The sequence below is a fragment of the Delphinus delphis genome, chromosome 6 (assembly GCF_949987515.2).
Source record: "Delphinus delphis chromosome 6, mDelDel1.2, whole genome shotgun sequence".
NCBI lineage: Eukaryota > Metazoa > Chordata > Mammalia > Artiodactyla > Delphinidae > Delphinus > Delphinus delphis.
Window position 1 is genome coordinate 94,867,187 of NC_082688.1, and position 15,006 is coordinate 94,882,192.

Here is a 15,006-nt window from a genome sequence, read left to right on the forward strand (position 1 = left end):
TCTCACACAACAGTATTATCTTCTGGTGGTTTTAATACAAAACATTTCATATCTGGGACTTGGTAAATATTCAAATTATCAAGTTCATTTTCCTTCTATCCCCTATCTCTGCCACCTACTAATTCCCTTTCCAAAAAACTTACTTAAACATTAAAAACCACTGTATTAGTTTCCTAGGGCTGCTGTAACAAAATTACCAAACTTGGTGGCTTACAACAACCGAAATTTATTCTCTCATAGTTCTGGAGGCCAGAAGTCCAAAATTAAGATGATGGCAGGGTTGGTTCCTCCTGGAGGCTCTGAGGAAGAATCCCCTAGCTTCTGATGGCTGCCAGCAATCCTTTTTCTTCCTTGACTTGCAAATGCATCTCTCCAATCTCTGCTGTCTTTGTCTTCACAAGACCTTCTTCTCTTTGTTTTTTCTCTTTTTTGAATCTTCTCCTCTTCTTATAAAGATACTTGTCATTGAATCTGAGGTTCATTCAGACAATCCAGGATGAAATCATCTCAAGATCCTTAAGTTAATTACATCTGCAAAGACCCCTTTTCCAAATAAGGTCACATTCGTAAGTTCCAGATTGACATATCTCTCAGGGGGCCCACCATTCAACTACAGTCACTATCTTTCTAGGCTCAGTCATATCCTAATTATGAATAAATGCTTACTTCTTTAAAAGAATTTCAGAAACATGTCATATCATCCTTTTTCTAAACCTTGTATTATTTCACATATTTTTATCTGATAATTCTTTTCAATTGGGTCTATTTTCTTATAAATCCTTTTAGGGTTTTCATGAGTCACTGTGAAAAAGATTGGCATGGTAAAACAGGTAGATAGTAAATGCTTTTACCTACAAGAATATTATTTTTGCGGATTACCAAAGTAGAAAACTCAGTGAGTCTTATATATTGATCTGGGTAGTCTTCAGTTTCACTGAATTATGTTTTTATCTCTACCTATACACCTTAACCAGGATAAATATTCTTATAATGATAAGGTTAAACATATACTTTTAACTTAGGAAGTATTCAAACACTGCCTTTAATTTTTACATTATTACTGTTATTTCAATCATAAACTAATGTTATCAATGTGCACATCCTTAGGTGAAGTCAACTTTTTGAAAGAATGACTTCACAGAATGAGAATGTCTCCAAATTCTCTGCATCAGATGAAAGAACAAAAATGTCAGATTTATCTGGTGATGCAGATTTCATTATCAATGGTGGAAAAGTACTTTCTTAAATGAGTCTTCCAACAGAAGCTGCTCACCTTTTTTGTAGTAACAGAAGAAACAACACTTCCTCAGCTCAAAATTCAGGCTACCCACCAACCCTAACCTTTGTCCAGCTGCAGAGAAACACAGTAAGCTGGCACGAAGCCTGGGAAGCCCTGCCCCCTCCTCCACTGGGGTCTGACTGTGTGTATAAAGCTCTCTGAGGACGCACACATTTACATACTGACATAAAAGTTTCAAAATATCGGTGTTATCCTTCAAGAATAATGTGACTGATGCAATAATTTTAAAGTTCAGAAATCTAACAGAAAAGCACAGGACACAGCACAAAAAGAGAGCAACAGGCAACAGGTCTGCAATCTTCACACCTACGGAAGCTAAAGAATGCATTCTGAATAAGGACTCTGCTACAGAAGCAAACAACACAGCATTAGTCTCTTTACCCAAAATGTTGCCTTTTCAACTAACACCTTTTTGCCTTATGCTCTGTTTTGAGGAACAAATCAAGATGGGCGTGAACAATCCATACCTCCACCAGGAATAATTGCCAACTTTGTTTCAACCAGGCCCATTTTTGCAGAAGAAGCTAAAAAGGAAAGAAGAAAATTAAGTAACATCCACATCATCAAATTCAAATATGATGACCTGAAAAAGTTAGGAAAATGAGCTACAAATATTGTTTACTAATTAAATTTGTGTCACAAATCTTTTTAAAAATCACTTCAGAAGGCATTTAGTTATGGAAATAAGTAAACATTCTAAATGACATATATTAAGAGATTCACACAACATTTTCTGTTAAAAACTGCTTGGCAGAGAATTAATTTTTGATGCAGAAAGACCAGGGTTGTGACTACATAATTTGACCTGATACTGCCAAGTCATGTTTGAAGGCTTAGATCTCATTAATTATTCAGAATGAGGAGAGAGGCTGTGTCTGACAAGTATGAATTCTTTAGCTGCCTGAACAGCCCTCCAGATCAAACAGCTTAATATATCATATCAGATATGGCAACTTTTCAAGACCAAATCTCTAGTTACTTTTGACAAATGGCTTTGCTGTTCTGACAGCTGGATAGGGTTCCTCTTTCCATGTTTGTTTTCACGGCTACTTTAAAACATATTAATTATTTCTTTATTTGCATATCCAAATGTTCTTGGACTACTTCCCATATCCTGATTCCCAGAACTTGCATTCTTTCAAAAATGGATTGCGTGTAACTTGGCTTTTCAGTTTAAAACCCAAAAATCTCAGTCAAGAAAACAGAGATCTAAAATAAAGTGAAATGGGGGAAAAGTACACATGGATTAGCAAATGCAAATTCCAAGAGCCAGTTACCATAAAATTAGTAAAAACATAATTATATTGACTCTACATTTAACAGGCAGCTCCATCAGAAGAGACAGTGGGAACCAGGGGAAGAACCATAACAAATACTTGCTGCCTACCTCGCCCAGTCCTTGATCCCAGAGCCCCTGTATGTCACTCCTATGAGGGACAAGGATACAGACAGCACTGTGACCATACAGAAGATAGTGTTGAGGACAGCACTGGCAGCATGCAGTACGCTGGCAGGATAACAGAAGTGAGAGCCGTGACGCCAGACTGCCTGGGTTCAAATCCAGCTCATCACTGATCTGGGTCTTGTTTCTTCACCTGTCTCTGCACTAGCTTCCTCAAGCACCACAGTATGTACCTATCTCACAGGGATGTTAGGCAGATTAAGTGAGCTAATATGTGTCAAGTATTAGCTGAACACCAAGTCAATACTCAGCACATGGTTAGCACTAATTGTTTCCTTCATTATTTTCATAAACACTTCATCCAGTCTTCAGAAAACCATGCAGGAAGAAAGTGTGCCTCAAAGAGATTAAGTTATTACTACTATAGCTAACAATAATTATGTGCTTAGACTAGTCACATGCTGCACACAAACTCATTTAATCTTCACAACAGTAACCGTCATTTCTCCCATTTCAGAGGAGGAAACTGATCTAAAAAGGGCAGGACCTAAGATCCAAATTCAGTCTGTCTGACCCAATTCCTGTTCTCCTTTCCTCCTGCTAAGACTGAACAAGATACTACAAAAGACTGTTTTCTTAACTGGGAATTTTAAATACTTCATTAAGCCCAGGAGGTGATTTTTTCTACATGTTCTATTCAACAACAGGAAAAAAATAAAATATTTGGAACAATCTGAAGAGTAGGCACAAACCTCATTTTTAAAAAGTTATGTTTTTATATAGGATTAATTCTCACCTGCTACTCTTATATCACATGCTAAAGCCAGTTCAAGTCCACCACCTAAAGCGAGTCCATCTATTGCTGCAATGGTTGGCACTGGAAGATTAGCTGAAATAAAAAGAAAGATTTTATGCTCCTTCAGTAAGAGTGTTACCTTACTATGCAATTTATTTTACATTTTTTTCTGTGAATATAATTTTAAACGAAATATCGTCTATAGACTTTTATATCCCTTTTACTTTTAACTAAATAAGCATTTCATTCTTCGTCATTCTAGAAAATGTAATGATTATATAGGGTTTCATCACATAAATATGCAGTAATATCTTTAAATCTTACCATATTATTGAAATACATTCATAAACATTTTCTGTTGAATTAAAAGAATCATAGTTCTGATTCTGTATTCTTCAAGCCTGAAGCCTTTTACGAGATGTCTGGTTCACACAAATTTCAAGTTCAAATGACTTAGGTATAATGCAAAATTCATGACCCTTTATAGGTTACCCTGGTACTCAGAATGATAGAGCCTCATTTAAAGAAGTAATACATCTACTCAAACAAGACAGAAGCAGTCCAAGTGGCTGCTGGGCGTCAACCCACTAGTTCTACCATTTGGCAATGAGTATGATGAACAGTAGCTAGAAAGTGATCAGGCTCTATCAAATACCACACACTTCAGATGCAAGAGATACTGAGAACCTGCCCAAAGGCATGACTGGGAAGGGGTCAGCCAATCACAGAACTCAAAGCCAGATTTTCTTTAGTCCAGAAACACTATTATTTTAATGAAACTTCTGTAAATATACAGATTTCATTTTTTACAAGTAGTTCCAAAACTAACTGGTTAATTATTCCGTGAAGCAGAATCCTTTCTATAAATTTTATTTTGACTATGGGAATGTGAAGTAGGCTGAACAAGCTTAACATATGAATAAAATGTGGATATTAAAAAGGTACCATCTCCTAATTTGTTCTCACCACAAAAAAGAATAATTGTGTGACATGATGGAGGTGTTAGCTAATGCTACAGTGGTAATCATATTATAATATGTAAATACATCAAATCAACACATTCACCTTAAACTTACACAAGTTATATGCCAATTATATATCAATTTAAAATAAATAAATATATAAAATAAAAATGAATAAATAAAAATAAAATTTAAAAATACCATCTCTAGAAGTCTCTCTTCCATAGGTATTCTGATATGTGAAATTCCTCAGATAGAGAGCTTTATTCAAATTTGTTGAAGTACACTGAGTTTTCTTCATACATGAAGAAATTTATTAAATTTATTCTAAGAGCAAAGCTGAAATGGCTGAGATAGAGCACATATAGATGCTGCCACCTGAGGCAAAAGCACTACTGATAGAGCAGGGATGAACGGGGCTTGGGAACAGGGCATATTTCACTATTTGCACCTGTCTGAGCATTTTGCGGGGAGGTGGAAGCTTGAAAGGACAGGACAAATTCAAAGGTGCTCCACACAATGTGCTTTACAGCACACCTGGTAAAAAAATGAACAGACAGCTATGTCAGTGTTTACAGTCAGGAAATGAGTTTAATGAAAAAATAAAATCTAGTTATTTTATCTGACAAAAAAGAAAAATTAATAAAGTAATATAATGGCAAATTAATCCAACTGGCTCCCAAGGTCACCTCAAGCCACTACAAGTACAATGGAATTACTGTTACACAGCTCCCAATTCTCCTTCCTTTCTACAAAGCTAGCTATAGAAATTATCATATTTCTAGACTCCTTCAATCTGCTACCTCCCCATTCTCAAGTCTCTCCCATCAAAATTTTTCCCTAGGCCTCACTATGGCCTTGGCTCACCTCCATCTAAGACAAGCATCTAGAGGGAACAGAGTAAACGCATTTCATCACTCCCACTCATCTCCACCTCACAGCTCTAGTCCCACTCATCTCACCGAGACCGTTCTTGCTCCGCTTACCAGTGACACTATGATATTGTCCCATAACCAATGGGCACCAGTCCCTATTAAACTCGTTGCCTCTGAATATCAGAGACATAAATCCTGAACACTCCTCCTCCTTGAATTCCTCTCTTCATTTGCCTTCTGGATTCCTCCCGCTCATTTTTCCTGCCTTTCTTTCTGCCTCTGGTTATATCTCAGCCTTCTTCCTCTCTAAATAGAAGCTCTGCCCAGTAGGTCTCTTTCCTATCCTTAACTTTTCCCATCTGTAATACCAATGATATACAAATCACCACTTCAAACCCAAACTTCTCTCTAAACTGTATCTCTACAGTTACCTGTCTGTTGGACATCTCCACTTAAATACTTTATCATGTTCAAATCAACTTCCTGTCAATCCTTCTTCTAGATTCTATCTCACATTCACCAAGCATCTCCATTCACCAAGTTACTCAAGACAGAAACCCAGAAGTCATTCCAGATGTCCTCTTTTCCAATGATCTTACATCTAATTGTTTTCTAAGTCCTGTCTAACAGGTCACAATTTGGCAAATCTCCCTCCCTTTCATACAGCCAAAGTTCTGGGCCCCCTCATTTTGCACCAGCAGGAGATCTCTAATTGACCTCCTTCACCTGCAATGTGCCCCTTCCAATGCAACTTCCATATTTCTTGCAGGATAATCTTTCTAAAGTGCAAACAGGGTCATGCTCTTCCCCTACTTAAAACAGTACAATGATTTATTCCACATTCAGGGTAAAATTTGTGAAAATTTTAGCATGGCACAGGAGGCACCTGATGAACTAAGTCTGCCCACCTGCCCAACCCCTTCTCCAACCTCACACACCTACTCTGTGTTCCAGCCCCAAATTACTTAAAGCACCTTCAGAAGTCATTTGCATCCAAACCTGTGTACAAGCTGCCCTCTGCCTGGAACGCCTAGCTAGTCCCTAATTATCTTTCAAGGCAATGCTCAAAAGCCCCTTGCTTTACGCTTCCATGGCACTCTGTACACACTTTTCCAGGAGAGCATTCACATTCACCTTCTGAATGGACAGTTCCATTCAGAAGTAAAGATTAACATCACATCAATGCTGGTCAATAACATCCTTCCTACCACTCTGGAACAAACCGCAAGATTTTTCATTGCCTCTTCTAACTCCATTAATTCTGGTATTCTCTCTACTCTTCTTCTTGTTATTAACTTCTTTCATTTAATACTTTAATGGAACAACATGAATATATGCAGCCCTATGGAGCTACAGAAAAGAAAAACTGCAGAGTTCCTAAGATGGAGAGAGCAACAGGAAGAGTGGGGTATTCTCTCCTTGCTGTGTGAAAATGCTGGTCAACAGTGAGTGTCTTCAGCACTCACTAAATATCTGCTGGAAGCTGACGTATCAGAAAACAAATTAACAAAAATGAGTTTAAAGGCTTCCAAAATCAAACCCAAGCCTGAAATATGTGTACCACCAAGTTCCAATTTCTGAAAATTTCAACTCATGGTAAATAGGAGTTATTTCATATTCCTTAGATTTTTTTCCCCTAAAAATAGCAACAAATTGATGTGATATATATGGAAAAGAATTTTTCTTCACATCAAACTGTGCATTGAAAATGTAGACTAAATAGAAGGGTAAAAGGAATAAAATGAATGTAAATTACAAAAGAAATACTCTATCACTTCATAATTTCTAAAGCATAATGGAAAGAACACAGGAAAAATTCCTGGTCAACTGTAATGTTCTTAATACTGCAACACAACGATTGCCTCAAAAAGACATAAAGCTGGGCTTCCCTGGTGGAGCAGTGGTTGAGAGTCCACCTGCCAATGCAGGGGACACGGGTTTGTGCCCCAGTCCGGGAAGATCCCACATGCCGCGGAGCGGCTGGGCCTGTGAGCCAAGGCCACTGAGCTTGCGTGTCCGGAGCCTGTGCTCTGCAACGGGAAAGGCCACAACAGTGAGAGGCCCACATACCCCCCCCAAAAAAAAGACATAAAGCTTTGCTCTACATTTTTATTAGTTAATATTCTCAAATAAATATTACACTTAAAAATCACACTTAGCCAATAGAAAGTTAAAAAGCACCATTTTTTCAGAAGTATAAAATGTCACTAAAAGAAAAAAAGTAAAAACACAAATGAAATTAATGTATATATACCCTTTCCCTTCATTGTGAGAAGTCTATAACAAACATTACTTTGACAAAATAAAATGATGGGGGAAGGGGCATGTTCAACAGACAGGTTTCAGGTTCTACATGACTTGAAGTATGAGGATGGAGTTTATATAATGCAGTGGTAGGAAAGGAGAAGAAATAAACAAATGCAAACATGCTGACCTGGGAGATGAGGGCACTGGTGGGAAGGGGCTAAAATGAATCATCTCGTGCTAAAGTTTTTCTTAATTCTGAAGTTAGAAAACAATAATTTTCTGCTATATGCTTTACTTTCTGGAAGTAAGGAAAATTATTTTTAAATGTGACAGTTAAGAACTTAAGGTATTTTCTCAAGGAGATAAAAGTTTTTAACATTGCAACTTATATAAAAATATATAATAAAAATGACAAGAAATGTGGGGTCCTTATATTACAAAGAACACAGAAAATAGGGTATTAATACTCTCAAATCATTAAATAGGTAAACTACTTGGTACTTTTGAATATTAACATAAATTAGCATTCTGTAAAGCTGACTATAAAATTTTTCCTACTAAAAGAATTATTTAAATAGAACTGAATTAGCATTCAATGAGTAATTAAATTTCAATCATTTTATAATATTATAAGTCCTGAAGTTCTATATCATCCTAATTTTTCCCTGAAAGATGTTTTTCTTGTAAACATTTTTCAGGAAAATGTAAGTGACCTCAAAGTACATGCTAGTTTCATAGTTACCTAATATGCTTGTTTTTATACATAGTGTTTCTTCTACTTGGGAGCAGTTAATAATCTTAGAGAAAACTCAATAAAACAAACATCTGAAAGGCAGATTACCAGTTTCAAAGAACCAAGAAATATCAAATTGGCAGTTGTATCAGAGTGAGACTGAATGAAACGGGAACCGCCACGAGCAGTGGCTATTCCCAACAGCAATAGGAAGAAATGATGACTCAATGTGTTATGCAACCAACAGGATTAGATACTATTTTGAGTTTAGCACCAGGAAATGAGCCAGGTATGACAAAGAAGATAATCATCCTTTGAATTCTCCTAAAAATATAATTAAAGCAAACAATTAAAGTGTTGCTATTTTAAGAGAAAATAAATGAGCTACAAGGCAGGCCCTGTCTACTCCAGAGTCTGCAGGACACCCTCTGCGAGCATAACGAGTCAGAGGCCACGAACGTGGGGGAAAGGCAAGTGAGGGGCTCCTTTCAGCTCGGAGATAAATACAGTACATAATGTAGGTTTTCAGATGTTTCTAGAAAATCATAAACAGTGCGATTATTAAGGGACTGCTAGTGTCACTCATGAGTTTTAAATTTGGTTTTGCTTGAAGAATAGTGTTCTTATAGAAAACACAAGAATTAAATATTTCAAAACAAATGCCCATTTAGTAATACCAAAAGTCTGACTTTAGTGAAATCATTGAAGGAGAATAGAAATAAAATCAAGGTTAACTGAAAGTTATAATAAATTCCAAATTATCCCTAATTTCAGCTAAAACTTTACCTTCAGGTTAAGCTGCCATCATCAAGTTTCAAAGGAACCACAAAAAAACAAAATAAAACCACTCCTGCCCAAAGCCTGCATGCTGGCTGCATGTTGGCTCTCCGGAGGTCCAGTCTGGGCCACTGAGAAAGGAACAGGCCTGACTAGACGCCAACAAACACACTCTCCTCACCACACCGGGGGCTGGAGGCCCACAAATGGGAGCCACCCTTCCCAGGACTCAAAAAAGTGACCACTGTGCAATCTGAGTAAAGCTGCTTGAATTTTCTAAGCTACCACTTACGCACATGCCTTCCTGTCTTTCTACGTAGCTACCTATGGATCTAGCAAAATAGTAGAAAGTACTTACTATGTCTGGCCACTCTCCTAAGCACCTCAGAAATATTTAAACCTCCTACCAGCCTTATGACATCAGAACTATTACTGGGTTGAGGAGTTGCTGTTAGTTGCCCAGGATAGCCACAACTAGAGCACAGGTGGTCTGGCTCCAGGCTTTCCCCTGTACCCATTATTGTCTATCACCAGTTCTTACAGCCCAGACCCAGAGTTCCTGAGGAAGGACTCAGCATTGTTAGCCATCCTTTCCAAAGGATGTGCAGCCATGTACCTGAGGAAAGGGAAATGCTGAGACTCCTAAGAAACTCCGACAAGCACACTGGTTCTATGCTCTTCTAACTCTTGGAAACCTAGAGCAACACCACAGTTCAGTGGATCCAATTGGGGAAACCTCAGGAGCCAGATGCAAGGCACCAGTCAGTTGACTGTAACAGAGTTCTGACTCGAGTTTTCCCTGGGAACCCCCAACCCAGACTGTCCCTAGTATATGACTATATAGGTTATTAAAGTAGGAAGAGCCAACACCTGAGCATCCCCTTCCTACCAAAATTCCAAATCAAATAAAGCCTCCCTAGGGGAAATGCAGAGAGGGGATGCTGCTGAGGTTAAATCCCCACATGCTCCCACTCAACAGCCTTGTCTGGGAGATTATAATAAGTGTAACTGAGTAATGACTTCCACTGTCAACTGCTACTTCAGATAGAATAGAGCCCCTGGCACTTCAAATGCTGCTTGACAGGGCAAATGTAGTTATTTTGTTGCTAATAAAAGGTACTTATTAAGGCTTAATAAAGCAAAAATCCACAATAAGGATCTAGCAGTGATAAAATACCTATACACCAAATAACACAGGATGCACAAAGCAAAAACACAATAAATTCAAAACAGTACAAATGTCACAGCCATTCTCTGACCAATATGCAATAAGTAAACTAGAAAATAACAACAAAACTACTAGCTAATTATAGACAAACACATATGGGTGGCCTGGAGGCACATTTTCTTCCCCATTTTAGTAACCTAGCAGACAGTTGGCTCAATGTGTGAGGATCAGTTTAGCAGGAGTGCAGGCTCCAGCCACCTGTCTCCAGAGGTACTTTCTAACAAAGCCACTCACTTTCCCAACTGGAAAGTGTCCAGTGTACATGGTCATACAGATGTTCTCCTCTCCCCTGACATACTAAATATATACAGCATTAGAGAGGTGGGTTCTACTCTCCTATAACTTTTGCCCCAAAATTTCTTCTACCCTAACAAATTATTTTTTATCTACTTGGCTAATTCAAAAATGAATAAATGGGCATATTCTTGGCTCAACTATTCCCTCCTTCTTCCTTCTTTTGGAAATGCACCTGGCCTCCAAGAACACAGGTTCTCCTTGATGCCTACGTGAAAAGTGCCCTGTGAGTTATGCGACGCTGCATCTGGGCCAACTGCTGTAGGAGGTGGCCAGAGCTTCAGTGTAGCTCTGACTGGGGTAAGCCGGTCTAACGCCGGCGATCCAAATGAGCAAATCTCATCAACAGATCTAAAGCCACAACCTTCAACTGAACGGTAATAAAGTAATAAAGATCATATCAGTAATAAAGATCACATTTTGCCTTTTTTGCTACTTTTTATTTTATTTTTCAATTTATTCCAAACCTCAGAGAGAAGGATGATTTCTATTTATTAAGGCTCCCTCAGATACCCTAGTAATATGTATAATGATATTTTCTGCATTGTTGTTTATAATAGTAAAAAACTAAAAACTACCTATAAGCCCATCAATAAAGGAATAATTATATACATTATGGTATGTCCATAGCAAACAATACTAGGAAGTCATTTTTTAAATTGCAGTGATAAAAATCCACATTGGCGAAAACTAGATTCTAAACTATTCCCAGAAATAATTTTTCAAATACAGTGTCTATCACACAGCCAAAGAATAACCAAGGAAACAAGATACAGTAAGAACCAGTAGAAAAAAACAATTAAGAAGAAAAATATCCATGTAAAATTGAGATCCAAAGTCATCAAACACTGATTGTCAAAGACATAAAGCCAAGCAGGAAACTGTAAACTATAAAAAGTGACAAAACAGATTTTTTAAAGAACGAAAACAAAATGAAATAAAATAACTCAATGTTTATAACAAATCAGGTGCAGCTTACAAGAAAACTAGTGAGCTGGTAGATGGGTGACAAGAAACTATTCACAGACAGGTAAGGAAAAACAAATATGGAAAAGACAGAGATAAAGGATAAAGTAAGAAGGTCTAATATATGTCTAATTGGAAGAAGATAAGTGAAATAAAGATCCACCTGAATGAGTTTAAAATAAAGTAGTGGTTTATATCTACTAATCCCAAACTCCCAATTTATCCCTCCCCCACCCCCTTTCCCCTTTGGTAACCATAAGTTTGTTTTCTATGTCCGTAAGAATAAGAATACACACACACACACACACACATACATACACACACACACACACACACACACGTGTATATATTAATATATAACTGAATCACTTTGCTGTACACCAAAAACTAACACATTGTAAATCAACTATACTTCAATTAAAAAAATAAATAAACTAAAATAAAGTAGCAAATTAAACCTGAATAAAAAAGAAAGGAATTAATAAAAACCAGAATAGGGATTAATAAAACAGAAACAATAGAGAACAAAGCCCAATACAGATTTTTTTTTAATGTATAATGAAACTGAAAAGCGTCTGGAGAGACTGATCAAAGAAAAAGAGAAGACATGAATTACCAATATCAGGAATGAAAAGGGGACATCATTGTTGGTTCTTCTGATATTTAACAGATAAAAGAATATTATGGATGACTTTAAACCAATGCATTTGACAATCTAAATGAAATGGATAAATTCCTAGAAAACTAAAAATTTCCAAAAATAAAATTAAAAAACCTGTTTATGTGGTTCTTTTCATATATACATATATGTTTGTACATAATCAATGTACATTATCAATGTATATAAATATACATTATCAATGTATATAAATATATATTCAAGTAAAAGCCAGGAAAAGGCCCCAAAATATACATATTAAATTAGCATATTAGCAGTAATTACTTATGTGGAGAGAAAGGGAATGAGGGAAAGCTGCTGAAAAGGGTTTTAAATTTTTACATTAAACACATACTTAGATATTGCCTGTGGAATTAAAAGCTAACAACCATGAAAAAGACATAAAAAATTTTTTTAATGATTTTTTGGGGGGAGCTTGTCAAATTCTAGAATATTCTAGGTAATATTTTAGAGTAAGTGACAGAGCTTGGTTGAGAAGCCCATTACTCCTGCTATAGTTAGGAAAACATTGTAATTTTCACAAAATTACAGTTATAATGTAATTAACACCCAATGAAAGTCAGCAAAGGCAATAAAATTCCAAAAAGAGAAGAAAAACCATCAGTTGCAAACTGTGATGTGTAACTACCCTATTCTAGATTACAAATCAATAAATAGGGGATGTTAACAACTCATAAGGGAAAACAACTGATTCCTAGATACCTGTGTCGGTTTTCCGTCATTCTTGGCAAGAGGATAAAGGAAACTAAAATTGAGATCTGTAAGTTACTACTTGGAAAACTAATAAAGGTAGCTAACTAGAGTGTTTCATTAATCAATCTTTCACATACTATAATTCAGTACTTCCAATTTCTAATTTGTAATAACATCAAATGGGGGGGGAGAGTAAAATATAAACTGGATTGCATCCAATCTAACTAAATTAATTACTGATTTTTAAACAGCTCAACCCGCTGACCAACAAACAATTCTGCAAACTTTGAAAATGTTCTTTACTAATCAATTCTTAACACACTACATATAAAATAAAAATCAAATAATCATTTAGGCAATAGCAAAGAAAATATAACAAGTGCATAATCTCTCAAATTGTATTATAACAGTCACTGTGGTAACAATTAAGTATTTTCAGAATCAGCTTTATTTCAGATAAAGTAAAACAAAAAAGAAATCTGAAAAAGCTTTGAATTCTGTAATTGTGAAAACTTAAACTGCAGGAAAAAGAAGAATAAAAGGAACCCTCTGGATTTTTCGTGAACAAGTATCAGATGCCTCTAAATCAAACGGAAAGCTTAAAACGGATATACCTAGAATTTATGAAAGCTCTTTTGTATTCATTACTCAAGAATCTCTAAATCCTGGGAATTCCCTGGTGGTGCAGTAGCTAAGACTCTGCACTCCCAATGCATGGGGCCAGGGTTCGATTCCTGGCCAGGGAGCTGCATCCCACATGCATGCTGCAACTAAGAGTTCACATGCCGCAGCTGAGGAGCCCGCCTGCCGCAACTAAGACCTGACACAACTAAATAAATAAATATTTTTTTAAAAAGATCCATTTGCTTTAAAAAAGAATCTCTAAATCCTAAAATGGGATACTAGAAAGAGTTTTAGGTGGATTTATAGCTTTACAAGCACATTTCTTAGCTTAATGTTTTATGTAATTAAAAAGAATATAATGATTAAATGTATGAAGTGACAAATACAACACTTTAAACTTTGGCAAAAAATTATTCATACTTTATTCATATTCAAAAACTCTGAATTTACACCAGAGATTATTATTAAACCATGATAAATTAGCATCAGAGACTAATATTAAGCCACGATAAATCAGACATTATGTTTCACAGAAAGGTGTATATATATATATATATATATATAAATTTATATATATATATATGTTTTTTTGTGGGTTTTTTTGAGGAAAACTTTTCCAAATACTCTCATTTGTAGTTTACTTACAAGAAATCAAATTATGGGAAGTATTGTCCATAACCAGGATAAGTTTCAGATAACTAGTTTTTTCTAAACGGATTTACAACCAAAAAGTCCAGCAAGTCAAATTAGGATGCCTCCCAAAATTGCTTTGGGAGCTTTGCTAAGGCGATGGAGCTTTTTCATCGTTTGCCAGCAAATAAGCAGCTGCCCATAGTAGCCTCAACACTTGTTTCCAAAAGGGTACATGGTGAAAGTCACCAGTAACGACCATGTTGCAAAATCCAAGTCAACTCTTTAGCATTCACCTTACCTGACCTATCAGCAGCTTTTGATCAATCAGTCTTCATGAAAGACTTTCTTCGGTTGGGTTTTCAGAATACTGTTTTCTTCCTACCTCCCTACCCTGGCTGATCCTTCTCAGTCTCCTTCATGGTTCTTCTTTTTCATCCCAGACTTGACACATTATAATGTCTCAGGTTTGGCAGACTTCTTTCCTCTCTACAGTAACTTTCTAGGTGCCTCACCCATTATCAAGTCTTCACATAGCACCGACATTCTGATGACTCCAAAATTCACAACTCAAGCCTGGACTACTTTCCTAAACTCCAAACTCCTATCTTGTTGCCTCCTTGACATCTGCACTTGGTAAGCATCAACTAACTTCACATTTCAAACTTGAACTCCTAAGCTACACCTCCAACTCTAAACCAGCAAATTGGCACTATCCTAATTTACGAATCACAATAACTAATCAAACTGCTCCATCCATGTTCCTTCTATCATCCTCAGTCACATCCTGGAAACAACAT

General features: G+C 36.5%; 1 protein-coding gene across 4 annotated transcripts in view; it reads right to left on the minus strand.

The window, feature by feature from the left end:
- Positions 1-15,006, minus strand: part of AUH (AU RNA binding methylglutaconyl-CoA hydratase) — a 159,609-nt gene that overhangs the window by 73,299 nt on the left and 71,304 nt on the right. For all 4 annotated transcript variants that reach the window (XM_060015103.1, XM_060015102.1, XM_060015101.1 and 1 more), the window contains 2 exons: positions 3,499-3,591; positions 1,768-1,824 (listed from right to left, as the gene is read on the minus strand). In XM_060015103.1, the coding sequence (XP_059871086.1) occupies positions 1,768-1,824; positions 3,499-3,591 (150 nt within the window). The remainder of the gene's footprint in view (positions 1-1,767; positions 1,825-3,498; positions 3,592-15,006) is intronic.